Raw genomic sequence first — 27843 nt, 5'->3', positions numbered from 1 at the left:
CACCTCCAACGTGACCCCACCACTCGCCACACCTTCCCATCTCCCCCCCGTCTGCCTTCCGCAAAGACCGCTCCCTCCGTAACTCCCTTGTCAATTCTCCCCTTCCCTCCCGCATCACCCCCTCCCTGGGCACTTTCCCTTGCAACCGCAAGAAATGCTACACTTGTCGCTTTACCTCCCCCCTCGACTCCATTCAAGGTCCCAAGCAGTCGTTCCAGGTGCGGCAGAGGTTCACCTGCACCTCCTCCAACCTCATCTATTGCATCCGCTGCTCTAGATGTCAGCTGATCTACATCGGTGAGACCAAGCATAGGCTTGGCGATAGTTTCGCCGAACACTTCCGCTCGGTCCGCATTAACCAACCTGATTTCCCTGTGGCTCAGCACTTCAACTCCCCCTCCCATTCTGTATCCGACCTCTCTGTCCTGGGTCTCCTCCATGGAAATTGGAGGAACCACCGGAAATTGGAGGAACAGCACCTCATATTCCGTTTGGGGAGTCTGCATCCTGGTGGCATGAACATTCAATTCTCACAATTCTGTTAGCCCTTGCTGTCTCCTCCCCTTCCCAGCTTTCCCTCAGCCCTCGGGCGCCTCCTCTTCCTTTTTCCTTTCTTCTCCCCGCCCCCCCAACCCCATCAGTCTGAAGAAGGGTTTCGGCCTGAAACGTTGCCTCTTTCTACGCTTCATAGATGCTGCTGCACCCGCTGAGTTTCTCCAGCATTTTTGTGTACATTCTCTCTCTCTCTCTCTCTATCCATACCCCATCCAAGTCGCACTAGCTTCTCATTTTCACCCTACAAACAGCTTACTATGGCATGTTTCCTTTATCATCGTCACTTTTTTGCATATATTTCATTCATTGTTCTTTATCTCTCCACATCACCGTCTATATCTCTCGTTTCCCTTATCCCAACCAGTCTGAAGGGTTTCGACCCGAAACGTCACCCATTCCTTCTCTCCAGAGATGCTGCCTGTCCCGCTGAGTTACTCCAGCTTCGGTTCCGGTAGCATCAAATTGCAGGTCTGGTTTAATGAGTTTAATCTAGGGTCAATCCGCACCGCTCTAGTAAGTGGTTTATTATAAAAAGGTATTATTGTCTCAACATAACCAATTTCCGAAGCAGTCATTGCTGCCGTTATCGTGGTATTACATATAACATCCATTTCCAAACTCTTAGAAATAGATACTGGGAATTCAATCTGAATTTTTGCACAACTAACCTTCTATGTGGCATGTTTAAGGAATAAAATATTTAAACATATTGTTTTTAAGGCATTTTCCAGTATTCGGTATCTACTACAAACAAATATATGCAAGAGCGTAATTTTACAAATGATCGGAGACAGGAGGTAAAACTGATGAGAACGAGGAGAAGTTGGAGACAGATGTGTATGAATAAAGTCTCTACTGTTGCCGATGCATAAACTAGGCGAAACTCTGAGCATTGTGTCAAATCTCCGCTGAAAATAAAAAGTCCTAGAGTTGCTATTGGGAAAGAGAAAATGAGAATGTAGAGGCATTTGCAACAAGTTTTAAACTAGTTTTTAAGTTTGCTTGTTATATGCATTTTCCCAGTAGATGGCATTTGGCAGCCACTACAAACTTGTCCTGGGTAATAAAGGGAATGCAGCGAAAAAGTTGAAATCTCACTTATGTGGAAAAGTGATATTCCAGCTATTTCACTGCACACGTACCCGAGTAGCAAAGGGAATGTACTCAAAAAGTTGAAATCTCACTCTGGTAAATCAAAAAATGTTTTTTTTTTAGCTGCAAGAGTGAGATCATTGGGTTGCAAAAACATTTAAAAAAATAATAATTGTATTGTGGGAATGCTGGATTGTACCTGAGAGAGAATCCCAGAATAGCCCGGGTTTGTGGTCACCGCCGGCCCGGGCCCGGGCGCTGCGTCTCCCCGGCTACCGTTGCTATGATACGGCGGCCTGCGGCCCAGGGAACGAGCCTCACGCCAGGCCCGTCCCCCGGGGTTAGTCTGAGGATGGAGGGAGACGTGGACGCGGACGAAGAGGTGACCCGGGGCCTGAGGCAGCAGTTCCAAGCCCTGCAGGAGCAGCAGCAGAGAAGGCTGGAGAAGATGCTGGCCGCCAAGAAGGAGCAGGCTGCCAGCCAAGCTGCACCTGACCGCCAGGATCACGATGACTTGAAGCTGCATCTGGTGGCTCCCCAGCCGGCCAGCATCCACGTTGCTACCAGGTAGTTACACACATGGTGGATGCAGCTTGCTTCTCCTCTTCTCCTCCCCTCCTCTTCCCCAACTCCTCCTTCCGTCCCCACCAATTCCCTTCCCTCTCTGCCCTAACCCCATTCCTCCATCCCCAATGCCCCTCTCTGACTTCCATTATCCCGCTCCCTCCATTGCCCCCAATCCCACTTTTCCCATCACACAGTTTCCCCCCCCCTGCACCTCCTTGTCCCCCTCATCATACACCCGATTCCTCTCTTCCTGTTCTCCCAATTCCCATCTCGCCATCCTCTCAGTTCCACCCCAACATCCTCCTGATATCCCCCCCCCCCCCCCACACACACACACACATTTCCACATTTCCTCTCTTTCCATCCTCCTGATTCCTCCTCTCTCTATCCTCCCGTTCTGCCCTCTCCCATTTCCCCCATCATCCCGATGGCCCTATCTCCCTCTGTAGCTTGGAGCACACGGAGGAACCCCCGCGCGGGGTCACAGGGAGAAGGTGCAAACTCTACACAGACAGTACCCGAGGTCAGGATCGAACCCAGGTCTCTGGTGCTGTGAAGTAGAAGTCTTGAGTCTAATTGCCAGATAAGAACATAAAACGCAGCGTGATACCTCCTTTGTAATGTTGCTCTTTCATGAAGTTTTTATTGATTGTGACTTTAAGTGATCTCCCTTGCCTGTCAGTTGGATGGGGAAATTCCCTTGGTGCCTTTTTAATGAAGCAAGGCGTTCACCAGTGATGAACGCCACCTCCTCTACGGACGTGTACCCCCGGCCCAACGGCTGAAGTCCAGGAGAAGCTTTCTCAGCCATGTCCAGCCCCTAATAGCATCACGGGAAGAAACCAGACTCCAACTATGGACAAAAAGGTTTGAGGACGACCCCCCTCTTACTGACATGGGTATCCCTCCTTCTGAAGCCCTCCCTCCGGGCTCAGAAGCACCATGAGTCCAGTGGAAGACGCTCAACCGCCTGAGAACAGGAACAGGGCGATCAAAAGCTGCCATGGCCAGATGGGGCTATGAAACTGGCCAAACCACCTGTGAATGTGGAGAAGAGGACCATACAATGCAGCACTGCCTTGCCTGCCCCCTACTACCCAACCAGTGCAGCCCAACGCATCTTGCAGTGTTCAATAAAAACGCAAAGGACTGTGTAAAGGAATGGGAAACTGTCATATAACCAACCAGCTTCAAAGACACGAAAAGAAGGAGAAGAATGAAGGATAAAGGAATTTGTGCTGTTCTCTTGGCTGATACTTGACATATTAACAGCTTTCAGTTATACATAGGAACTTCATGAGGAAATGTCAAACAAAAAATGGCACATTTGTAATGACAATATAGTTTACAAATGGTGTGATCACTAAAAGAAGGAAAGAATCGCTCGGATAAACCACAAAATATTCCCTGATTATTGTCTCATTCTGATTTCTGGCATATTATCACTGATATTTTAATAAAACTAAAACCGCCATTGCCTGTGAAGGACTTTGGGGTGTCGAAGTGTGGAAAATTTATATGTATTTGTTATAATCATTTGTGGTATTTCTATTAGATAGGCAGTGGGTTGAAAATTCCACCTGTCTCCAATTATTCACATAAACTAAAAAAATAGTGAGTAAGTGGGTGATTTCAAACTTTGAGTATTACGCTTTGCTGGTGGGGATCACAGAATTAATGGTGAAAATTGATCAGGTAGTCTTTTATTGCACACCAGGACAACTTCGATATACAAACAACTGCAGATGCTCATGTACAAAAAAAACCCGACACAATGAACTGGAATAACTCTGCGGGACAGGCAGCATCTCTGGGGAAAGTGGATATGTGATGTTTGAAGAAGGGTCCCGAACCCAAAGCATTACCAATCTATGTTCTCTGGAGATGCTGTCTGACACGCTGGGCTGCTCCAGCAATCTATCTTTTTTGAGGTCAACATTGACAGCATCTATGTAATGAAACTGCATTTCGCTATTTCTTTTTAGACTGTCCTGTATAACGTACATGGAGCGCTACCTGGTGGACATATAGAGACATTACAATTCCTAAAAAGATTTTTTTTAGAGATGCAGCATGGAAACAGGCCCTTTGGCCCAACAAGTCCATGCTGACTGTTAATCATCTATTCACACTAGCTCTATGTTATCCCATTTCTCATCAACTCCATACACATTTGGAACAATTTTTTTACAAAGGCCAATTAACCCACAAACCCGCACGTCTTAGGATGTGGGAGGAAACCGAAGCACCTGAGTGAAACCCACTTGGTCACAGGGAGAACGTGCAAACTCCACACGGACAGCACTTGAGATCAGGATCAAACTCAGGTTTCGGAAGCTGTGATGCAGAAGCTCTACCAGCTGCACCATTGTGCCGTCCATGTTGAAATATTTATAAAAGCAAAATATCCTCAAGGGATTATAGTAGTTCAGGCCCTAAGAATGAACCCTTCTTTAATCATAACTGTTTCCAGTTGTGATAGAGACCAGATTTGGAAGAATTAGTTTTGTTGCGCTTTCCATTGAAGATGTTTCACCTCTTCCTACTCTGCATTTAAACTTCGGATTATTACCATTAGCTGTACTTTGCTGTACGAAGGTCTGAAGAAGGGTCTTGACCCAAAACATCACCCATTCCTTCTCTCCAGAGATGCTGCCTGTTCCGCTGAGTTACTCCAGCATTTTGTGTCTTATCTTCGGTTTAAACCAGAATCTGCATTTCCTTCCTACTCTCCACACTTTAGCTTATTCACATCTTTGTAAGTGATCCCTTCCTATCAACTTTCCTGAATCATTGTGATTGTATGTCGTCTCCCATTCTCATATTCCTAAAATTGCTTAACACTCAAAGTCTTATATTGTTTGTACAATCCAAGGAAGGCGATGGCTTGAGGCCCGCTGCAGACTGGGAGTCGCCTGGATCGAGCACCGCTCATAAGAACTAGAGCGCGGACAGGACTTTGAAAATGGCACAAAAACATGGCGCCTCTTGCATGCGGGCTCAATAGACTATTTCTGTAACTTTGTTGATTCTGTTCCATTCTGTTTGTAGTTTGTTTGGTTGTTTGTTTGTTTGTCTTTTTGCACGAAGTCCGCGAGCATTGCCACTTTTCATTTCACTGCACATCTCGTATGTATATGTGACGAATAAACTTGACGTGACTTGACTTGTTAATCGGGTATGGCAATACTTTACTGGACCATATGTAAGAAACAAATTTCACTGTGGGTTTGCACCATTGAACATTGAACTGTGATTTGAAATTCATATAACCATTACATGAATGCCTTGCCTTCTCCCTCATACTCTTTGTAGCCTTGATATTTTACATTTACTATGTTTTTTGAAGCTCTATTCCTTCTCCTATGCATTTTTAATAATTTATTCCTATAGTGAAAATCATTATAGATACTGTTTCTATTATGGCTTTTGGATCTTAGTTAACCAATGTTTTGATTTTAAAATGTTCTTCTTTGTTTTCATGTCTCTTGGTGGTCTCATCCTTCCCTATCTATGTAATCACCTCCCGTCTTAAAAATCTCCAGAAAATTCAGTACTTTTCCAGTCTGACTTATGTGTCAATGAATATAATGGAACTCACATCTTAAGCTGCCAAATCATCACAATCTTGAGTTCCAGACGTCACCCATCTTGCCTTTGATCTTTATCTTTGCCTTACATTCCATCTCTTTAACCTTGTTTCAGTTAAAGGATGACTCAAGTATGTCCTTTGAGGCTTGCCACTTAAAAAAAATTATTCATTAACACTTCTCTGAACCACCTTGGGATGTTTCTGTTTTGCTTGATAGGTAACTCAATTACTACATAGTCAGTTCGATGGCCTCGTTAGATTTGGGATACTTCTTCAGTCCAAAGAAGGCGTTTAGTATTAATTGAAGTTCTTTTTTAGATTAGAGAAGCATTCTGACCCAAAATGTCATCTGTCCAGTTTCCTCCGCAGTTGCCTGACCTGCTGGTTCCTCCAACAATTTGTTTTTTGCTCACTATCAAATAAAATAATTTTGATGTTTTACTAGAGAGTGATTATAAAGAAGAAGAACATGAAAGATCAATGGCACTATTCTGAAGATGAGCAGAGAAGCTTTGTGTCTGGGCCAAAAAAAATCTTGGAAGTGGAAATTATTATTATCAATACAGTGTTAGATTGTGCAGACAAAATTTAGCAATGTAGTCAGAATATTCCACATATTGGAAAAGTAGCTTAGGTATGGTCTCAAATCTTTCCACAGGCAGGTTTCATTTCAATTTTTAATCCTTCCTTATTTAGCACTCATACCAGATATGTGTTAATATTCGAGACAAATTCAATTGACCTGTGCAATAATTTCTATAGCAATAAAAATAAGATGATTGTGAGCAGTACAGCATGATTTGGAGCACAGTGGATGTTTAGTTTAGTTTAGAGATACAGCGCAGAAACGGGGCTTTCGGCCCACTGAGTCTGCGCCGACCAGCGATCCCCGTAAACTAACACTAACCTATACCCAAGGGACAATTTACTATTTTTACCAAAGCCAATTAACCTACATCCTACAAGTCTTTGGAATGGGGAAGGAAACCGGAGCATCTGGGAATAACACACTGGCCACGGGGAGAATGTACAAACTCCATCCAGTCAGCACCCATAGTCAGGATCGAACCCGACTCTCTGGCACTGTCAGAAAGGAACGCTGTCTGAAGAAGGGTCTCGACCCAAAACGTTACCCATTCCTTCTCTCCAGAGATGTTGCCTGTCCCACTGAGTTACTCCAGCATTTTGTGTCTACCTTCGATTTAAACCAACATCTGCAGTTGTTTCCTACACAATCTACTGCTGTGCCACCGTGCTGCCCCTGTTGGCAGAGAAGATGTGGGGAAACGAAATCTCGTGATTCCTGTAATGATCAGAGCCTATGTGTGAGAAAAAAACGTGGCTTTATATATAGCAGCTTTAAGACTGCAACGTCCAGGTTCAGAAATAGCTACTTCCCCACAGCCATCGGGCTATTAAACTCAACTGAAACAAATCTCTGAACATTAATAGGCCATTATCTGTTTATTTGCACTTTATCTGCTTATTTATTGATGTGTGTATATATTTATATAATGGTATATGGACACACTGATATGTTCTGTATTCATGCCTACTATATTCTGTTGTGCTGAAGCAAAGCAAGAATTTCATTGTCCTATCTGGGACACATGACAATATACTCTCTTGACTTGACTTGACTTGAGATGTCTCAAAGCACTTAACAGTTACCTTTGGTAGTGTGATGGAAGTTATACATTTCTATCTTCACAGTTAAAATTTCCAAGTAAGTTAATAAAGGCCTTGATTGACAAATGTGTGTACAATGAGGAACTCACAACTGGGCCTGCTTTTACTCTTCCAGTTCTTTCTTGGGTGACCTCTGACCTTTCATTCTCCCTAATCTTGAGTTTATCCAAAACTCTGCTGCCACCATCCTTGCCCAATGTTCAAAAACCGTCTCTTTGTACAAGGGTTTGGTTATCTATCCTAATGCTTCCTCCAGTACACTATCATAGTCTGTCTGATTTTGCACCTGTGAAGCATCTAGTATGTTTCACTACATTAAAGAATGTATAAATTGTACAATTTCTTGTTGCATTACATTTCACTTTGGTATATTGAACTCATATAACCATATAACAATTACAGCACGGAAACAGGCCATCTCAGCCCTACAAGTCCATGCCGAACACTTATTTTCCTCTAATCCCATCTAGCTGCACTCAGACCATAACCCTCCATTCCTTTCCCATCCATATACCTATCCAATTTATTTTTAAATGATAAAATCGAACCTGCCTCCACCACTTCCACTGGAAGCTCATTCCACACAATGAGCTTCCAGAGAGCTACCACTCTCTGAGTAAAGAAGTTCCCCCTCATGTTACCCCTAAACTCTGTCCCTTAATTCTGAAGTAATGTCCTCTTGTTTGAATCTTCCCTACTCTCAATGGGAAAAGCTTATCCACGTCAACTCTGTCTATCCCTCTCATCACTTAAAAGACCTCTATCAAGTCCCCCCTTAACCTTCTGCGCTCCAAAGAATAAAGACCTAACTTGTTCAACCTTTCTCTGTAACTTAGTTGCTGAAACCCAGGCAACATTCTAGTAAATCTCCTCTGTACTCTCTCTATTTTGTTGACATCCTTCCTATAATTGGGCGGCCAAAATTGTACACCATACTCCAGAATTGGTCTCACCAATGCCTCGTACAATTTTAACATTACATCCCATGAACTCATTCATTTACTCAAATTAAATCTGCATTGAACAGTGCATGTTAGTTTAAAAGGAGCAAGTTCAGCATTTGTACAGGAACAGTGCCATGCAGAAATATTAGCCCTAGTATACCTAGATTTTGGAGGGGGTTGTCAAGAAGAGACAAATAGGACAGGATCGTTGTCTCAGGAGAATATGAGAACTGGGAGTGATAATCACAGATTAGGAAACATCATGTATCATAAAACTATATAGAATACAAAGTGTTGAAGCAACTCAGTGGATCAGGCAGCATCTCTGGTGGATATGGATAGGTGATGTTTCAGAGCAGGACTCTTTTTCAGACCGAAGAAAGATCCCCATGTGAAACGTCACGTTTCCACATCCTCCAGAGATATTGCCTGGCCTGGTGAGTTGCTGCAGTACTTTGTGTTCTATGTAATATTCCAGCATCTGCAGTTCTTTGTGTTTATATTTTACAGGCACATATATCAGTTTGTCCAATTAATAGGTACAGTGGAGAGCTAAATAAGCTAAAACTCCACACTTTTGAGAAGTGTAGATTAATTTGGTGCAACGATGCATAATGCTGTAACACAGTGGTTCTGGCAGCATTTGTGGAAATAACTGGGTTGTTTAATTGTGGCAATAAAAAGGGTTTGAGTTGATACAGGATCTTTTCCTGTCTTGTCATTGTTTCTGTGTTTGTAGTGTGCAATGGTGTGAATCCCTGAATTTTCTAGCTTGTTGGAAAATGAGAACGAACAGCTGCAGGAACAGATCCTGGAACTGAGGAATGAGAACGGCCGGCTCTACAAACTCCTCAGTGAGAGGGATTACGAAATCAAATACCTGAAGAAAAAAAGGGAAGAAGAACGACTTGCCCTGGCAGGTAAATAGAATGGCAGGCAGCTTTCTAGCATGTGAGTCACTCTGATTCCAGTAGATACTGTTGGAGCCTCCCTCCAAAATAATGTCTGTATTGAATAGTGCAAGTTGGTGTAAAAGAACAAAGTTTGTCTGGAAGATTTTGGCACAAGAGTAGCGCCAAGCAGAAATGATAGCCCATAGATTTTGGAGGGAAATGACTTGAGGAGACAAATAGGAGAGGGTCATTCCCCAATTTGCATTCCCACCCTGAGGGTTTGTATGATTGTGTGCATGCGTGGTGAGAAGGGGCGAGCTGATTGTGCATTTTATTAAACAATTAATAGCAGGGATAGATGCTCGAATCAGGCAGATGGTCAATGGTTCATCTTTGTCAAATTTAACATTTTGGCAAGACTCACAGCAGGCTTTGTCAGAGCATTAGTTAAAAGAGTTATAAAAATAATAATCTAAATTGGCATGTGTCGCAATCTGTGTGTTTTTTTTAATGTATTTATTCTAATGTGAGAGGGACATTGTTTTTCCCTCTGACCTCTTATTCTATGTTCAAGGGCGGCACAGTGGGGCAGCAGGAGAGCTGCTGCCTTACAGTGCCAGAGACCCGAGTTCAATCCTGACTACGGGTGCTGTCTGTATGGAGTTTGTACGTTCTCCCTGAGACCGCATGGGTTTTCTCCGGGTGCTCCGGTTGCCTCCCATATCCCAAGGATGTTCAGGTTTGTAAGTTAATTGGCTTCTGTAATATATAAATTGGTTCTAGTGTGTAGGATAGTGCTAGTGTATGGGTTGATCGCCGGTCGGCGTGGACTTGGTGGGCCGAAGGACCTGTTTCCATGCTGTATCTTGAAACTAAATTAAAGTAAACTAAATGAAGTGCAGCATAATATGTTCGTGGGAATTTCCAGGAAAAGGAAAAGTATACAATATTTCAGCTCTTCCTGGGTGGGAAGTACTGTACTGTCAGAACCGTTTAGAGGTGTTTAGACAGACGTCTGAAGGGAAGAGGGTTGCGGAGATGGGATTAGTTAGATTGGCATCATGGTTGGCGGAGGCTTGATAGGCCAAAGGGTCTGTTCTTGTGCTGTACTGTTCTATCTTCTATATTCTTTGCTGCCGATGAAATAAATATCACCTACATAGGCTCTTTAAATCATCGCATTTACCAACCTGTGTTACATTGCAGAGACTGTTGGCATGACAAGCGATGTAGCTGCAAGCAAAATGGTCGAGTTGTCAAAGAGGAACCGTGAGCTGACTGTGGAGAACGAAAGCCATAAATCAAAGGTCAAGCAACTGAGCAACAAACTGCAAGAGCTGGAAAAGGAGGTGCTGTCGCAATCCAGTTGTAGATATTTGGGGTGCAGTTGAGAGTTTACAAATGTCACAACAAATATGTTCCATCTTTCATCCTCTGGTATCAATAATTCAATGATATTTTATTGTCACATGCACCGAGGTACAGTGAAATTCTTTGTTTTGCATACACTCTGGTAAAATCATACTATATATAAGCACAGTCATAGATGAGTACAAAAGTGCAAGATTGTAATATAAGAATAGTAGGCAGTACACAAAGAGTCACCATGTTGCCAGCGCCAATCTCTGCCCAATCCTTTGCAAGAAAAATAATGTTATTATTTTCAGCAAAGGCACCTCTGAAATGAGTTAGCAAATAAGTTGTTTTTTTTAGTTGTCGAAAAAGAAATTACCTTCATAACCATAGTTAGAGTACTTCAAGATTAAATGCATTGTTTGAAAAAAAAATTCTGGAAGTGTACATCTTCTCTAAATAATTTTGGCATGAAAATTCCCAGGGAGATTGTAAGATTAGACCAAGGTTGCAGTACTCCAGCATAGTGTAGAGGATTAACCTTGACTATAAGGGGATCCAGATGTTAGTGGGACTGTCCTGTGACAGTGGGCAGGAAACCATTGTTTTAACTCAGGAAATCTTGCAGGATATGGGGCGGCACAGCAGTGCAGCAGTAGAGTTGCTACCTTGTAGCGCCAGAACCCTGGGTTCATCCTGACTATGGGTGCTTCTGTAAATTGTCCTTAGTGGTCAGTGTAGAATTAGTGCACAAGATTGGTGGTCATCATGGAGTCGGTGGGCTGAAGGGCCTGTTCCCACGCTTATCCTTAAACTAAACTAAACTAAACTAAACATGGCTCTGACTTGGCGAGCAACAGTGGGGTGAGATATCCACATGTTTAAACTTAGCAAGTGGTTTGGTTTGAGTTGGCAAAACAATCTAAACCAACTTTCAGCTTTATTCTTTCCATATTGTCATCGATTTCCCTCAGATTCTAACACTCACCTATACACTAGGAGCAATTTACAGTGGCTGATTAATCTACTAAACCACTTATCTTTGGGATGTGGGGGAAACCGCAGCATCTGAAGGAAACCCAGGATCACAAGGAGAACGTGCAAACTCCACCCAGACAGCACCCTAGGTCAGGATTGAACCCAGAGTTGAGGAATCCAGACCCAGAGTTGGTGAGTTAAGAACCAGACGACAGGTTTAAGATGAGAAAGATGTGATAGAAAACCCAAGAGACAACCTTTTCAGACATAGGGTGGTGGATATATGGGATGAGCTGCCAGAGGAGGTAATTGAGGCAGGTATTATAACAGCATTTAAAGGACATTTGGACAGGTACATGATAAGAAAGGTTTAGAAGGATATGGGCCAAACATGGGCAGCTGGGACTAACATAGATGGACATTTTGGTTGGCATGGGCAAGTTGGGCTGAAGGGCCAGTTTCTGTGCTGTATGACTCTATGACCCTGTGGATTTATAGTTGCTTCAATGGGAGATTTCAATGTAGTTTGATAGATTTACATTCCTATAAAGTAAGCAGTCAACCAAAAGTGGAAAACTTGTGCTAATAACATTGTTTACACCTGGAGTGATTAAAGCATACTTTTAGAAGAACAATAAATATAACAACTTGGATCTGGCACTGCACCCAGCTAGTGAAAGATTTATGAGAATAAGTTTTCTAGCACCTCAAGAGTCAAGAGTGTTTTATTGTCATATGTCCCAGATAGAACAATGAAATTCTTACTTGCTGCAGCACAACAGAATATGTAAACATAATACACTGTAAACATTATAATAAACAAGAGGAAAAAAAAGTTCAGTGTGTGTATATATACATACTCACAAGTACACACACACACACACACGCGCGCGCGCGCACAAATAAATATACGCACCCATGTGTACACACAAAAAACAAACAATAGTTGTGCAATAATAATAATAATAATAATAATAATTGTCTATTGTAGTTCAGAGCTTATTTGAGGTTGTAGTATTTAATAGCCTGGTGGCAGTAGGGAAGAAGCTGTTCCTGAACCTGGACATTACAGTTTTCAGGCTCCTGTTCCTTCTTCCCGATGGCAGGGGTGAAATGAGTGTGTGGCCAGGATGGTGTGGGTCTCTGATGATGCTGGCTGCCTTTTTGAGGCAGCGACTCCGATAAATCCCATCAATGATGGGGAGGTCAGATCCAGTGATGGACTGGGCAGTGTTCACAACTCGGTGAATGTAGGGTATACGACAATGTACTATAACCTCTTCAAGTCAAGCCAAATCAAGTTGAGTTTATTGTCATATGCACAAGTATGGTGAGGTACATGCATCACAGGCACATGGACTTAGACCATACACACAAATATAAATTATACATAAATACCATGAGAAGGAATGGAGCATTGTGACTGACCTACTGTGAACTTTAAGTTGATGGCTTCATCATTCTGATACCTCCATAATGTAATGTATGTTTTTGTAGCTTCAAACGTATCTAACGGGCAACCAAACACTCAGTGTCAATGAAGCATCTGGACAAACCAACAAGAAGTCATCTCCCAAGATACAGAATGAATCGTTGGTCAGTAGAAAGAATGAACTGTAATCCCCTTCCGTTTCTCTCAGTATTCTCTGTCTTTGTGTTATTTTTGTGCTTTCTGTTTACTTCTCTATTTCCTTCATGCATCTTTGTATCTTCAGTTATCTGACTCTCTCTTATTTTTTTATTTTTCCCATAATGCTCCTTTTCCTTTCCCTTTATTTCCAGAGGCCCTTTACTCAGTTTGGAGTTACTTGTTAGCATCCTGTTCTAAATACTTTTCCCTTGTGTTTATACTTTGAGGCATCTTTTTCTATTATATGACAGTTATCTCCAAAAAAAGGTTAGGCCTCCTTTTAGTTGTATCGATGCTACTCCACTTACTGTGTGAACTTGCTCAGCAGTAATTCAACCCAATTTATTTTCTGACAGAGTTTGGCAGCCACCATGTTCAAATTACAAAGAGTGGTGGAACAGATGCAGCCCGGGACAAAGTTGTCTTCTCTGTTCCTCTCCTTCATTTCCTCTTTTCCTTATGTCTCCTAAATCAATATTTCAAGCTATTTATTTTCACATGATTCTTAGCAATCTTTTCCATTAACAGGCAGCGCCTGTGGAAGTATGAGGTAGCCTTGTACTGATTTAATTCATGGTCACCATCAGGAAACATTACCTGTTATCTCTCTACAGATGCTACCTGACTGGCTGAGAATTTACAGCATTTTCTACTTCATTTCAGATTTCTATTGTCTACAATATTTTGTTCTGTGTTAGGTATCTTTGTACCCTATTATGAAGTACACATTTAAAATTATCTTAATCAATTGTTTCTTTTGTTTTTTTCCCCGTAACTTATGTTTGCATTCTGATTATTGTTGTCCATAGTTTGACAGTATTGACGTGAAAACTCTTCAAGATAAACTTTCAGCAGTTAACCTTAAGCTGGTTGAATCCCGGAACCAAATGCTGAGTGTTAAACAAGAGCTGAAAGTGGCACACAAGGTACTCACTAACTAGTCTAAAGCTAGTAAAATTTAATGTAAATACAATAGCAACTGGCTGCACCACGCCACCCTCTTCCCACAAACAAACTATTAGTGGACTTAATGTTACACAAAATTGAACATAAAGGGGTCATAGATCAGAAGACAAAGGAGCAGAATTAGGCAATTCAGCCCATCAGGTGTGGGTTGAGTAAATATAATATAATGACTTTCCTCACGGAAGATGTGGACTACTGGTTTCACACCAGGTCTAATATTGCTATTCATTGTTTAAGTGGAAAATCAGGTGGGTTGCAAAACTTGATCCCTTCATTTCTCTGTCAGTGTGGTGGGGATGCAATCAATTATTGCTGTTTAAGCTAAGGTTAGCTCCATTATATCTGGGGATAATTCTGTGCAAAGCTGATGAGGGTGCTACTTTGCCAGAGGTGGTAGATGTTGATGAGCCTTGCAGAGATACGTGCAGGAATGCAGCTTTCACAGAAGACAGCAACTAGGACTCAGATAATTTTGATGTTTTCTTTAAGAACTGAAGATTTTTAAAACTTTTTCCAGATTTTGACTAATGAAGTGGGTGACGAAGTGAACATACAACATTTGCTGAATAACAAGGGCTCTTGGCGTGGCCGAGCCCAGCAGATCCTCACCTTGCAGAAGAAGGTATTGGTATTAGTTTATTATGTTCATGTGCACCGAGATACAGTGATTAGTTTAGTTTAGAGATGTAGCATGGAAACGGCCCACCGAGTCCATGCCGTCCAATGATCACTTGTATTATCCTAGTTCTAACTTACACACCAGGGATAATTAACAAAAGCCGATCAATTGACAACCCAGCACATCTTTGGAATGTGAGAGGAAACCAGATCACCCGGAGAATACCTATGTGGTCACAGTAAGTAAGTAAGTAAGAAAGTAAGTATATTGGCCATGTATTCACATACAAGGAATTTGCCTTGGTGCTCCGCCCACAAGTAACAACATGACATACAGTGACAGTTATGAATGACTCAGAATACACTAAACATTAATAATAATAAAACAATAATGATCACGGGGAGATCATACAAACTACCTGCAGAAAGCACCTGTAGGATTGAACTGGTTACTCGTGATAATTCCGGTATTTATATCCCTTAGTCCGTTCAGTGAAAACACCGACTAGAATACTTTAAATCATCCATTATTTCACCATGGTGACCAGGTTTCTCTGTACCGCCCTGGGAAGCTCTCCCATTGGGTCACGGAGAAACACATGTGCTCAAACAAATGAATTAGCATATATTTATGGTTGATACAGTGGGAGGTAACTTACAAAGGGTGGTGATTCTAGAGCAATAACTACAGCACCACATGGTGGGGACAATCTTTCTATCCAATTACAATCATAAACAGCATAATACATCTTAGCCAATTATAATAGCATTAAGCATCACATGTTTTCCAGGAATAATTATGACACAGCAAGGATAATGAAACTTAACTAAATGATGTAAAAATAAAGAAATTAAAACTTAACTCGGAATACTTAAACCTTAGTCCTAAAGTATCCCCAATTCTACATATACTCACACGGATTGAGCGGAGATGTTCAGTGAAACGACCGCCGAGCCTGAGCTTGGTCTCGCCGATGTAGAGAAGGTGACACCTGGAACAGCGGATGCAATAGATGAGGTTGGAAGAGGTGCAAGTGAACCTCCGCCTCACCATACAAACAAGGGGGACTCTGTCCTTGTTACGAATAGGGGGGTGGGTGGGGGGGGGGGGGGAGTGAGAGCGGAGCTGTGGGATATAGAGGAGACCCTAGTGAGAGCCTAATCTATAGGGTGATTTCACGAAAGGTCACTGGAGCGTAAATCCCCACTCACGTGACCGAAAATTTTAACTGGGGGACAAGCGTCACTTCCGGTACATGTTAGTGGATGGGAAAACACGCACTTTCACACCCGTTAAAAACATCGAAAACGGCCAGGTTTTGAGCTGCAATTTACGGAGCCAGTCGGGGTGACCGTGAGGAACATCTACCTAAATTTACAGTCCAAAAAAAAGATAGAAACTAAGGTAAATACAAGAGCGAGCTGAAGGTGTAAACAAGGCGGAAGTGCTAGCGGACTTTTTTCTTGGAGATTTAAAGATCCAAAATATCGGGAATTATCGCGTTTGCTCGCTGCATTTCATCAAAAGTGGCATTATTGACTTTTTATCTTTATTCATTTGTTATATGAAAAGTATTAAAAGTTAGAAACCCGTCAGTAAAATTGCAAAATCGCCCATGGATCTCGGGTGGGTTTTAACATGCAAAATGAAAACGCTTCTGAAGCTCCATTTACCATTTAAATAATCGTAAGCTTGCATCTCAGTAAAATTGATTTCCAAACGCATTGAGAGTTTACGATTATTTAAATGGTAAATGGAGCTTCAGAAGTGTTTTCATTTTGCATGTTAAAACCCACCTGAGAACCATGGGCGATTTTGCAATTTTACTGACGGGTTTCTAACTTTTAATACTTTTCATATAACAAATGAATAAAGATAAAAAGTCAATAATGCCACTTTTGATGAAACGCAGCGAGCAAACGCGATAATTCCCGATATTTTGGATCTTTAAATCTCCAAGAAAAAAGTCCGCTAGCACTTCCGCCTTGTTTACACCTTCAGCTCGCTCTTGTATTTACCTTAGTTTCTATCTTTTTTTTGGACTGTAAATTTAGGTAGCTGTTCCTCACGGTCACCCCGACTGGCTCACTTAATCACAGCTCAAAAACTGGCCATTTTCGATGTTTTTAACGGGTGTGAAAGTGCGTGTTTTCCCATCCACTAACATGTACCGGAAGTGACGCTTGTCCCCCAGTTAAAATTTTCGGTCACGTGAGTGGGGATTTACGCTCCAGTGACCTTTCGTGAAATCACCCTATAATGGAACCCTCGTTCCCTAAAGAATGAGGACATCTCCGATGCCCTAGTATGGAACACCTCATCCTGGGCACAGATGCGGCGTAGACGGAGGAATTGGGAGTATGGGATAGAGTCTTTACAAGAGGATCTCACCGTTTCCATCGCAGGTTACTACTGACCGACATCTACTACAAACCCATTGACACCCATAGCTATCTGGACTACACTCCTTCCCACCCTGCTTCCTGTAAAGACTCTACCCTCTACTCTCAATTCCTCCATCTACGCCGTATCTGCGCCCAGGATGAGGTGTTCCACACTAGGGCATCAGAGATGTCCTCATTCTTTAGGGAATGGGGGTTACCTCTTCATTATAGATGAGGCTCTCACAAGGGTCTCCTCTATATCCCGCAACACCGCTCTTACTCCCCCTCCCCCTATTCGTAACAAGGACAGTCCCCATCCATTGTCAGAGTGAGGCCCAGCACAAATTGGAGGAACTGCGCCTCATATTTCGCTTGGGTAGTTTACACCCCAGCGGTATGAACAATGACATCTCTAATTTCAGATAGCCCTTGCTTTCTCCCTCCTTCCCTTCCCCCTTCCCAGCTCTCCTACAAGTCCTACTGTCTCCGCCCACTTTCTATCTTTTTCCCGCCCCCCCCCCGACATCAGTCTGAAGAAGGGTCTCGACCCGAAACGTCACCCATTCCTTCTCTCCATAGATGCTGCCTCAACTGCTGAGTTACTCCAGCATTTTGTGTCGATCTTCAATTTTATCCAGCATCTGCAGTTCCTTCTCACACCTATAGATCTTCTGTCTGAGTCCATTTTATGTCTGTTGACTGTTTACGTTCTCCTGCTGTTTTTCTCTACTGATTCTTCTCATCTTCACATCCTCCTTATGCTCAGTGTTCAGTCCTCAATGTGCTGTGTTGAATACCCTGCTCATCTCCACAACCTTTGAAGGAGCTCTAAAAACCCATATCTATCAGCTGTTTGTTGAGTATATCTTTGTCAAATCTTGTAAACAGAAACCTGAGCGCTCATGGGTCTATCTTTAGCGATTGTTTACCTGTCATCCCATTTGGATTTGAGCTGGTCACTAATTATTAGCATAAACAGGAATCCATACATTGTAAACAGGCCACTTTAGGACTTGTGACTGAAGCTCTGGGCTACCAGTCTTCCAGTCACGTGGTCCAACTATAACAGCAGTCCTGATAATACTCAGGATACTGTCCACAGATAGCTAATCCAGAAGTCCAAAACACAAAAAGCTGGAGTAATTCAGGGGGTCAGGCAGCGTCTCTGGAGGACATGGATAGGCGATGTTTCTGGCTGGGACCCTTCTGACCCGAAACGTCACCTATCCCAATCCTCCTTAGATGATGCCTGATGCGCTGAGTTACTCCAGCATTTTGTGTTTTGCTCAAGATTTCAGCATCTATAGTTCCTTGTTTCTCCAAATTACAAATCCTCTCAGTCTTAGGCCTCCAGCCTCTCTCAGCCCTTTCCTCAAATCTCGAACCATTCATAGTTTGTTGCAACTGTCTGGCTTGCTTCATCATTTCAGAGGGCATTGTTATAGAAATGCAACACATATAAGTCAGAATGAGTAGGAACAGCAAGTTTCCTTAGAGAACAGGATGCATTTTCCTGATAATGACGTGGTATTACATGGGTGTCATTACTGATTCTAGATTTGTTTTTTCATGATTAAATATTCCCTGGCTGTTGGGAATTTATATAATTTATATCTCTGAATCTTTGGGACAAACCTCTGGATTAATAGTTTAGTAACACGAGCACAATGCTTCATTCCTCTTTTTATCAATGCTGCATAGAAACTGTAAACACAAGGAACTGCAGATTTTGGTTTGAAAAAAAAGACATGAAATGCTTGAGTAACTCAGCAGGTCAGGCAGCATCTCTGGAGAACATGGATGGGAGATGTTTCAGCCAACTATCCATGTTTTCTGCATAGAAACTAGTGTTTTTAAGAATTATGAAAAGTAGAGATGACATATTCTAATTATATCTAACTAATAATTTTCTGTTTAAGTAGATTAGAGATTTGGAAAGTCAATTCGGGTCAAATACGCATAAGGAGCAATCATCTGAACGCAGTGTTGAAGAGGAAATGCTGGGTTCTTCTGGTATCCGACGTCTCTCGAACCAGGAGAAAAATGTTGCGCACATTCGGGCAATGGAGAGAGAAAGAAAGGAAACTTTTGAGGTAAGACCTTAAGGGGAAGGATTAGATGCAGATATAAAGAATAAAAACATTTTGGTAAAGGAAAATAAAGCTTCTCTGTGGCTGTTTGATGATCATTGCATTAACTTAAAAGTAGCCCTTCTTGTATGATTTCCCCCCTTTTTCCAGCCTCTCTTTCCCCTGTCCCACAGTGGTGTGCACCAAGCTCCCACTATCCTGCCCCCTTTTTCCCTCCCACCCCCCCATCCCCTTCCATCTATATCCCCTCCTCTGGGTTTATAATTCACTCCTCTCTCCTAATCTGACACCTTCTATCTCCCTTTCATCTCTAGCTTTTGTCCGCACGTCTGCAATCAAACCGCCCTCTCCACCTGTCATTTACCAGGCTTTGCCCCACTCCCAAGATAGACACAAAAAGCTGGAGTAATTCAGCGGGACAGGCAGCATCTCTGGAGATAAGGAATGGGTGGCGTTTCGGGTCGAGACCCTTCTTCAGACTTGAAAGAGTTTGTCCCACTCCCATCTCTTTTCCAGCTTTCACCCCCCACTACAATCAGTCTGAAGAAGGGCCCCGAACCAAAACATTGACTATCCATTTCCTCCAGAAATCCTGCCTGATCCTCTGAGTTACTCCAACACTTTGATTTTGTTTGTAAACCAGCATTTGCAGTTCTTTGTATAAATTCTAACTGGGCAATATATTGCTGTCATATGGTCTAAGTTCTGAAATTCATTTAACCCACTAGAGATGTCTTTCACCCGAGTGACTGTAGCAATTAAAGAAGGCTACTTACATTCACCTTCTCAAGAGTAGAAACAGGGAATGCAGTTGCTGGTTCACAAAAGAAGACACAAAGTGCTAGAGTATCTCAGCGGGTCAGACCGCACATCTCTGGCGAACATGGATAGGCGGCGTTGTAAATAAGCGCCTAAAGCTTATCCCTCTTAGTCTAGTTCAGTCAAACACGGAGTCAAGCACTGGACCACTAAACTTTATTTTTTGAACGAACAACGAATCCCCTATACAATACCTAAACCACCGTGGGTTCGATCCTTGTCTCTGCCTGTCCAAGCCCTTCAGCCTCGTGCATGCAGACACCTTCGAAAGGTCACGCAGTCCCTAGCGCCCTTCCAGAAGATCGACAACGAACCTCGTGGGAGCTACCTTTTATAGGTCATCGAACCCTGCGGGGCCAAACTACATGGGGGTAGCGCCCCTACAAGCCAGTCACACATATCGATTACATTAAAGTGTTATTGACCGTTCCCCAACCCAATTACAAAGCGTCCCATTACAATGTTTCTATAGAATCTTCTAGAAAGAAGTAAATGAATCAAATAACGCAACATTCTCCCGAGTAATGTAGACAATTCAAACAAGGCTTCACACTTCAGCCAACAGCACCACAAACACTTTGCAACATTATTAACAGTATTTACAATCCCTTTGCAGCCAGCCAATCATGGCAGTGCATCTGCAACACCATTGAGTTTCTCTGCAGAGTCCTCATACATTTTAACAATAGCAGAGGACATCTGGATCTTTCCCCATCTTGCATATCAATCTCGGGCTCAGACTAGCTGGCGCCATTCACAGCCTGTGATTTTCCACAGACAGAGGCCAAGCAAGTCTTGCAGATGCAGGGTTCCTCCATTTTATAGTGTCTTTAATTTGGTCAATATTAACAGCGTTTTGTGTCGGGACCTTTCCCAAGGACAGTTAAGGATGGGGAATAAAGGCTGTATTTGCCTGAGACACCCATAATCAATAGCTGAATAAAAAAATTATAGTGGAGAAAGAGAGAGTAAAAGGGGCATCAGGACAGGAGCACATCCTTGTAGGCAGACCATCGTTTCCGAAAGGTGGTGTCAGTACTATGTCAATGGACACCAACTGATTGACTCTCTAGCAGCAAAGCCAATTATGTCATCTATGAATATTTATACAAGCTGTGCTTTATTCATTTTCTTAGAGAATGACTGGTGACTATGAGAAGCTGAAAAAAGATCACGAGGATCTCAAGAGCAAATTCGATGGATCAAAAGCAAGAATCCAGGTTCTGTCCATGGAGCTGAAAACTCTAAAGAGTCAAGTGGTAACACTTCTCCAGAAAGGAAAGCATGATGACGAACTTGTTGATGCATTGCTGGTGAGAAATCATATTTACTTAAGATAAAAATGAAGGGTGTGAAGCACCATGTTTCAAAAAAGCTGGCTGGTTTGGTGCACAATATTAAGTAGGTCAGACAGCGTATGTGTGGAGAGATTAATTGTTTTAGTGTTGCTAGTTTGAGTAGAATGAATAAAACGAACAATTTTCCTGCTAAAGATAGACACAAGGTGCTGGATGCCCTCCACCGAAAACGGTGTCTGAGACGGGCCGGGAAGATCATCAAGGACCCCTCCCACCCTAACCATGGACTGTTTGCCCTCCTCCCATCAGGGAGGCGGTACAGGAGCCTCAGGTCTCGTACAAGTAGGATGAGGAATAGCTTCTTCAACAACACTATCACATTGCTGAACTCGGAGTCCCGCCGATAGATTTCTCCAGTCTCTCCGTCCATATTGTTTGCTTATTCTGTATTTTTATTTCTATATTGCACTATTACTACGAACAGACGCTAAACTGCATTTCGTTGTACCCATACTTGTATCTGTGCAATGACAATAAAGTTGAATTGAATTGAATTGAATTGAATTGGTGTAACTCAGTGGGACAGGCAGCATTTCTGGAGAAAAAGGATGGGTGCTTTTTCTCCAGAGATGCTGCCTGACCTGCTGAGTTACTCCATCAGTTTGTGTGTATCTTTGGTATAAACCAGCATCTGCAGTTCCTTGTTTCTACAGTTATGGATGCCATTGCATCATGTCAGCCTCCCTGAAACTGGCCATTCAGTTCATTTTTTGCTTCCTCTAGAGCAAGGCTAAGCATTGTTGATGAGTGGAACGTAGGCTTATCCCATGGCATGTGAAAATTCTACCACTCAACCACTGCAACCTGTTCATTTACAACTCAACCTAGACTAACTCAGATAAAAACAGAACACTGGTACTTATTTATTTGTTATTTTGGGACACAGGTTGCCTGCTGCATGAATTAACAATGGTGGTCATTGGTGGCCCTTCTCTCTCCACACAGATGAGAGGGATTGTGAGGATCAAAGTTAAGTATGGGGTAAAAACGTTGTTCATTTTCTAACCATGCCATTGATATGGACTTAGCCCAGTTCTTTTGGGCTGGAACACTGCTTCTTTATGGAGGGTGACATTCTCCTGACAGTTAAAATTATGAATTTTAAAGGACATTTGGTAGATATATGGATAGGGAGGGTTTAGAGGGCTATGGGCCAATGCCGAAAAGGTAGGCTGAAGACCTGATTCTGAGCTGTACAGCTCTATAAATCATTGCTTCAATATAAAAATGGTAGGTGCCAGGACAAGGTTTGATATTCCCCTCTCCTCTGCTGACCACACATGTATTGTTCTTACTGGGGAGAGAGGGTTTAAATCAACCCTTTAACCATCCATTGCAAAGAGCAAGAAGCACAATGTTATTGACAGTAGACTTTCTCGTATATCGGATCTCTTACAGAAACAGCAGAAGCAAATGCAGGAACTTCTAGCTCATGCGAATGAACAGGGTTCGAAGAGCAAGGAAAATACGAGCCAGCATCTGAACGTTGAAGCTCAGAAGCAGGACTTCCTGATTGGAGAGCTGAAACAGTTGGTAACTGAGCGGGAAGCCAAGGTGAACGATCTTGAGAAAGAGATCAGACAGCTACTGCTAAAGGTATGCAAAAGGCTGTTGCTCATCCCAGGAAATTGGGTCGGGCAGCATCTCTGGAGAACATGGATAGGTGACGTTTCGGGTCACGACTCATCCCAGAACATGATGTTGTCTTTGCACTGTTTACAATGCTTCAGTGAAATAAGACTTCAGCAGTCCAGCATTAGATATATTTTTAAACCACAGACAATATTTAGTGTCTGAAGCAATCTCTCACTCTAATTCTGCTGGGACATTTAATTTGGGGAATTGTTCCCAATTAACGAACTGAGGCTCACTAAAACCCAACATATATATGAAATGAATCTTTTGCAAAAATATAGATATTGTTATTACTGTTTATTATTGTTATGTGTACCAAGATACAGCATGCAATCCAGTCAAATCATACCATACATGAGTACAATCAAGCCAACACAAGTACAACAGAGAGTGCAGAGAGATAAATAAACAGAATGCAGAATTGTAGTTACAGCATTGTAGCATTACAGCTATAGTGAAAAGTGCCATTTTTTTAAAGAAGTGCAACGGATGCAAGAGGGTAGGTTGACTGATCGAGACTACACACTTAGCTTATGAGAGGATTGTTCAGTAGTCTGATAACAGTAGGGAAGAAGCTGTTCCTGAATCTGGTCGTATGTGTGTTCAAGCTTTTGTATCTTCTGGCTAAACTGGAAAACTCATTGATTTTATCAGTTTCATCATGAACTTCCACCCTGTGCTCAAATTCACTCTGACACTGTGCACACCATTTCTTGAACTATCTGACTCCATCGCAGGTGACAGACTATAAACTGATCTACCACAAAGCTATTGTCTCCCACTACTACTTTGGCTATACCTTCTTGTAAGGATGACATCCCTCACTGTCAATTTCTCTGTCTCCATTGAATCTGCTCCCAAGATCCCTTTCTTCAGTGAGCACAGTTCGCTCCTGCTGCTGTGATGAAGCCCTCACCTATGTCTCCTCTATTTCCAGCAGTTCTGCTCTTTCTCCCTCCACCCCCCACTCCCCTCCCCAGACAGAACGAGGATCACCACCATCACAGGGCACATCTGCTTTCTGCAGAGACCATTCTCTGCAACTCCTTAGTTCCTCATCCCTCCTCTCCCAATCTTGCCTCCTTCTTCTGAAACAGCAGGAATGATCACATCTGCCCCTCTACATCCTCTCTCACTTCCATCCATGGACCCCATCAAACCTTCAAGCTAAGACATATGTTCACTTGCATCTCTTCCAACCTCGCCTATTGCATTCATTGCTCTGATGTGGTATCCACATTGGCAAGACCAAGTGTAGGTTATCTATAGACTAGGTTTTGCTGAAGGCTTGCGCTCTGCCTGCCGAGGCCTGCTGGAGCTCCCAGTTGCTTACTATTTTAACTCCCCTTTCCATTCCTATATTGACCTTTATGTTGTTGGGCTCCAGGTGTTCAGCAAAACATTTGCCTTGTCTTCATCTAGTCATAAGCTCCAGGGCATTTTTCTGCTTTTAGTCAGTATAGTCTTAGAATTGGACAGCACAGATACAGATCCTTTGGACCACCATGTCCTTTCTGCATGTGGTACCTACCATCATTAATCCCATTTACCAGTATTAGGTCTGTAGGCTTCTTTGCCTTGGCAATTCAACTACAGTTTGCCTCACACTTTTTGTCGAAAGATAGAAACTCTTCCAAATGGTCATTTACACTGAGAAAGATTCTAAAATATTGCTTTACTGTTGTCAAGTGTACCGAGATATAGAGAAAAAAATGTTATTTTGCATGCAATCCAGTCAAATCAAACACGAGTACAATCAAGCCATACACAAATACAACAGATAATACAAAGAGAAAACAACTATAGGGGAGAATATAATGATATAACATTACAGCTACAGAGAAAGAGCAAATAAAAAAAGAGTCAGTGCAGTTAGTGCAAGACCTACAAAGAGGTAGGTTGGGAGATCGGGATTACACCCTAGTTTATGGGAGGATCGTTCAGTAGTCTGACAACAGCAGGGAAGAAACTGTTCCTGAATTTAATGGTACGTTGCTTTTGTAAGCTTTTGTATCTTCTGCTCGATGGGAGAGAGGTGAAGAGGGAATTACATTTGGTCATTGATTATATTAATAGCCTTTAAATATAAAATATTTATGCAGCCAAGTAACCACAAATGACTTGTATCCGACTAAGGGTGGATCAAGAAGGCCATACTGGCCATACTGGTCATTTCAACGTTGTCTGGCAGGTAGATGAACTAAACAGTTTGACACCTCCCCCCAGCAGGTAACTTGTCCATCTGGCCTCCATTTTAAGGCATTGATTTATGCATCATGTTTGTTCCCACATGATGGTCATAATGAGATTCATATACTTTGTTACACAGCAACAGCAGGAGAAGAAAGTGTTAGCTGATCAGTCAGTGGTAAATCCCACTCATTCCCACCCTTCCTCAGCTCAACTGGACACTGACAGTGACTTGCCAGTACCGGATTCTCTGACGGCTGATGGTGAACTCTCAGGAAGACCAATATCTGCCTGGTAAGACAATTAAAAAAAATTAAGCATTGAAAAAACTCCATCAAGCTCAAACTGAACAAAATTTGGCATATTATACAAAATGTATCAACCTCAATATTTTATCCATATTGAGAACTCTTACCAGTTTAAGGACAGACCAAGATTATCTCTACCTACTTAGACCAAGAGCATCTTAGACCAAGACTATTATGAATGAGACGTATGAGTTCCAAACTATCAAGAGAGGCAAGGGGATCTAGCTTTAGGTAATTGGACACATTTCTCTCTGACATAACTTCTCAAATGACCCCACCTTTCCTTCAGCCAGTTTCTTAACTGTTAATGGGATATAGAGTCAAGAGTGTTTAATTACGATATCTACTGGGAACTGACAATGAAAGTTCTTGCTTGCAGCAGCTTTACAGGTCCATTAACATAATTATACAACAGCTACATATACAATAATCAATAATGCAATAAGTTATCAGTAATACTTTGTAACCAGACCATAATAGGGCCCTGTATTTTACCCTGAATTGCCATGATCAGAGTTGAAGTCATAAACTTTCACCTTGTTAAGACCATTTGAAGTACAAGACAGACCTCTTAGGACTCAATGCAATTCACTAGTGCCGTCACACCTCAAAGTTAAGGATGTGATTAGAACCAATGCTGTTAATAACGTTTGTGTTGTTTTAGATGCTGTGTATGTTTGCTCCTGATGCTCAAATTCATAAATTCAGTTAAACTAATAGATTTTTAGTTTAATTTGTCTTTCTAGCATGCTTTTCCAGCTTTCTTCTCACCCCCCCGCCCCTACAATCAGTCTGAAGAAGGATCTCAACCCGAAACGTCACCTATCCATGTTCTCCGGAGATGTTGCCTGACCTGCTGAATTATTCCAGCACTTTGTGTCCTTTTGTGTATTAATCAGCATCTGCATTCTTTGTTTCAACACTGCTTCTTTAAATACTAGCATCAGCTAATCTGTTACCAATCTTCTGAGGTCTTCCCATTGAATGACTTCTGCAAAACGACCTGAATATTTCGTAGATTTCCTTCTTGGTTTTCTTGGTCCTCAAGTGAATAACTATGGTTACACTGCTGGACTATAAATCCTGAGGCATGGGCTAACAATTCAGTGACCCAGGTTCAAATCCTACCATGGCAACTGGCAACATCTCTGGAGAGAAGTGAGTCTGAAGGAGGGTCCTGACCTGAAACATCGTCTGTCCATTTCCAACCACAGATGCTGCCTGGACTGCTGAGTTCCTCCAGAACTTTTTGATCAATCATTTGCATAATTGCCCCATCCATCACCAGGCAGTGGTGAAGTGCTCCATCTGGGAAGCTGAAAAATGCCACCTATTCTACATGAAAGTGTCTTTACCTTCTGTGGATGTGTCTTTGTGTCCCAGTATCAGACTCCTGAGTCATCTCAAGAACCCTAAGTAAATATGCACAAAAATCATTCTTGAATAGAGTGACCAACAATGACAATAAATAAATCTATAAGTGCTCATGCCTTCCCTGTGGGTATATGGAGGAAGTGGTCATTCACCTTCTGCTTGCTATTGGGTTTGAGTATACTTTGCATCTCTTAAGCTTTTCACATTTTCTCGAATTCATTTCTTTTTGCTGTGATTTTTGCCAGCATCCCTTGAAATCCCTTTACCTCCTTGTGAGATTTGTAAATTTTCATTTTTTAACACCTGAAGTAACGTTAAAATTGTTACTCCATTCTTGTTACTCCTATTGTTCATCTGAACTATTTACTTAAAGGAGTTCTCCACTATTGCAATTTACGTTCTGTAGTTTTTCGTGTAGGAGGGAAACAGGGGTTTATAATACTAGAGTGGCTGATTCACACAAGGAAAGGGGGCAGTAAGATATTTGGTCGCATTTCTCTTATTATGTTACACAGTCTCTCGCGGCTGGAAACATGATGGGAGTGTGCAATTGAATGTGAATCCCACAACCTGATGGTGCAGCCCAGCTCACCAGACTCCTGCTACACCCCAAAGAAGGGTCTTGACCCGAAACATCACCTATCCATGTTCTGCAGAGATGCTGCCTGACCTGCTGAGTTCCTCCAGGTCAGGCAGCATCTGAGTTACTCCAGGTCAGGCAGCATGTTAAATGGTCAGCTCGACATAGATTACCAAACCTATACCAAACCCAAACCTATTAGGAGCAGACAAGGGCAATCGATCCAA

General features: G+C 42.3%; 1 protein-coding gene across 3 annotated transcripts in view; it reads left to right on the top strand.

The window, feature by feature from the left end:
• The first annotated feature begins 1640 nt into the window (after positions 1-1640).
• Positions 1641-27843, top strand: part of ccdc13 (coiled-coil domain containing 13) — a 38314-nt gene continuing 12111 nt past the window's right edge. The window contains exons 1-10 of one of the 3 annotated variants that reach the window (XM_033043431.1): positions 1641-2214; positions 9211-9359; positions 10539-10639; positions 13161-13259; positions 14103-14219; positions 14777-14881; positions 19185-19355; positions 21308-21484; positions 22928-23125; positions 25494-25648. In XM_033043431.1, the coding sequence (XP_032899322.1) occupies positions 1931-2214; positions 9211-9359; positions 10539-10639; positions 13161-13259; positions 14103-14219; positions 14777-14881; positions 19185-19355; positions 21308-21484; positions 22928-23125; positions 25494-25648 (1556 nt within the window). In that variant the 5' untranslated portion in view covers positions 1641-1930. Of the gene's footprint in view, positions 2215-9210; positions 9360-10538; positions 10682-13160; positions 13260-14102; positions 14220-14776; positions 14882-19184; positions 19356-21307; positions 21485-22927; positions 23126-25493; positions 25649-27843 lie in introns of all 3 variants that reach the window. The other 2 variants (XM_033043422.1, XM_033043441.1) reach the window with 2 other exon arrangements.

Source organism: Amblyraja radiata, chromosome 2 (assembly GCF_010909765.2).
Source record: "Amblyraja radiata isolate CabotCenter1 chromosome 2, sAmbRad1.1.pri, whole genome shotgun sequence".
Taxonomy (NCBI): Eukaryota; Metazoa; Chordata; class Chondrichthyes; order Rajiformes; family Rajidae; genus Amblyraja; species Amblyraja radiata.
This window is presented reverse-complemented; position numbering and strand designations above follow the sequence as displayed.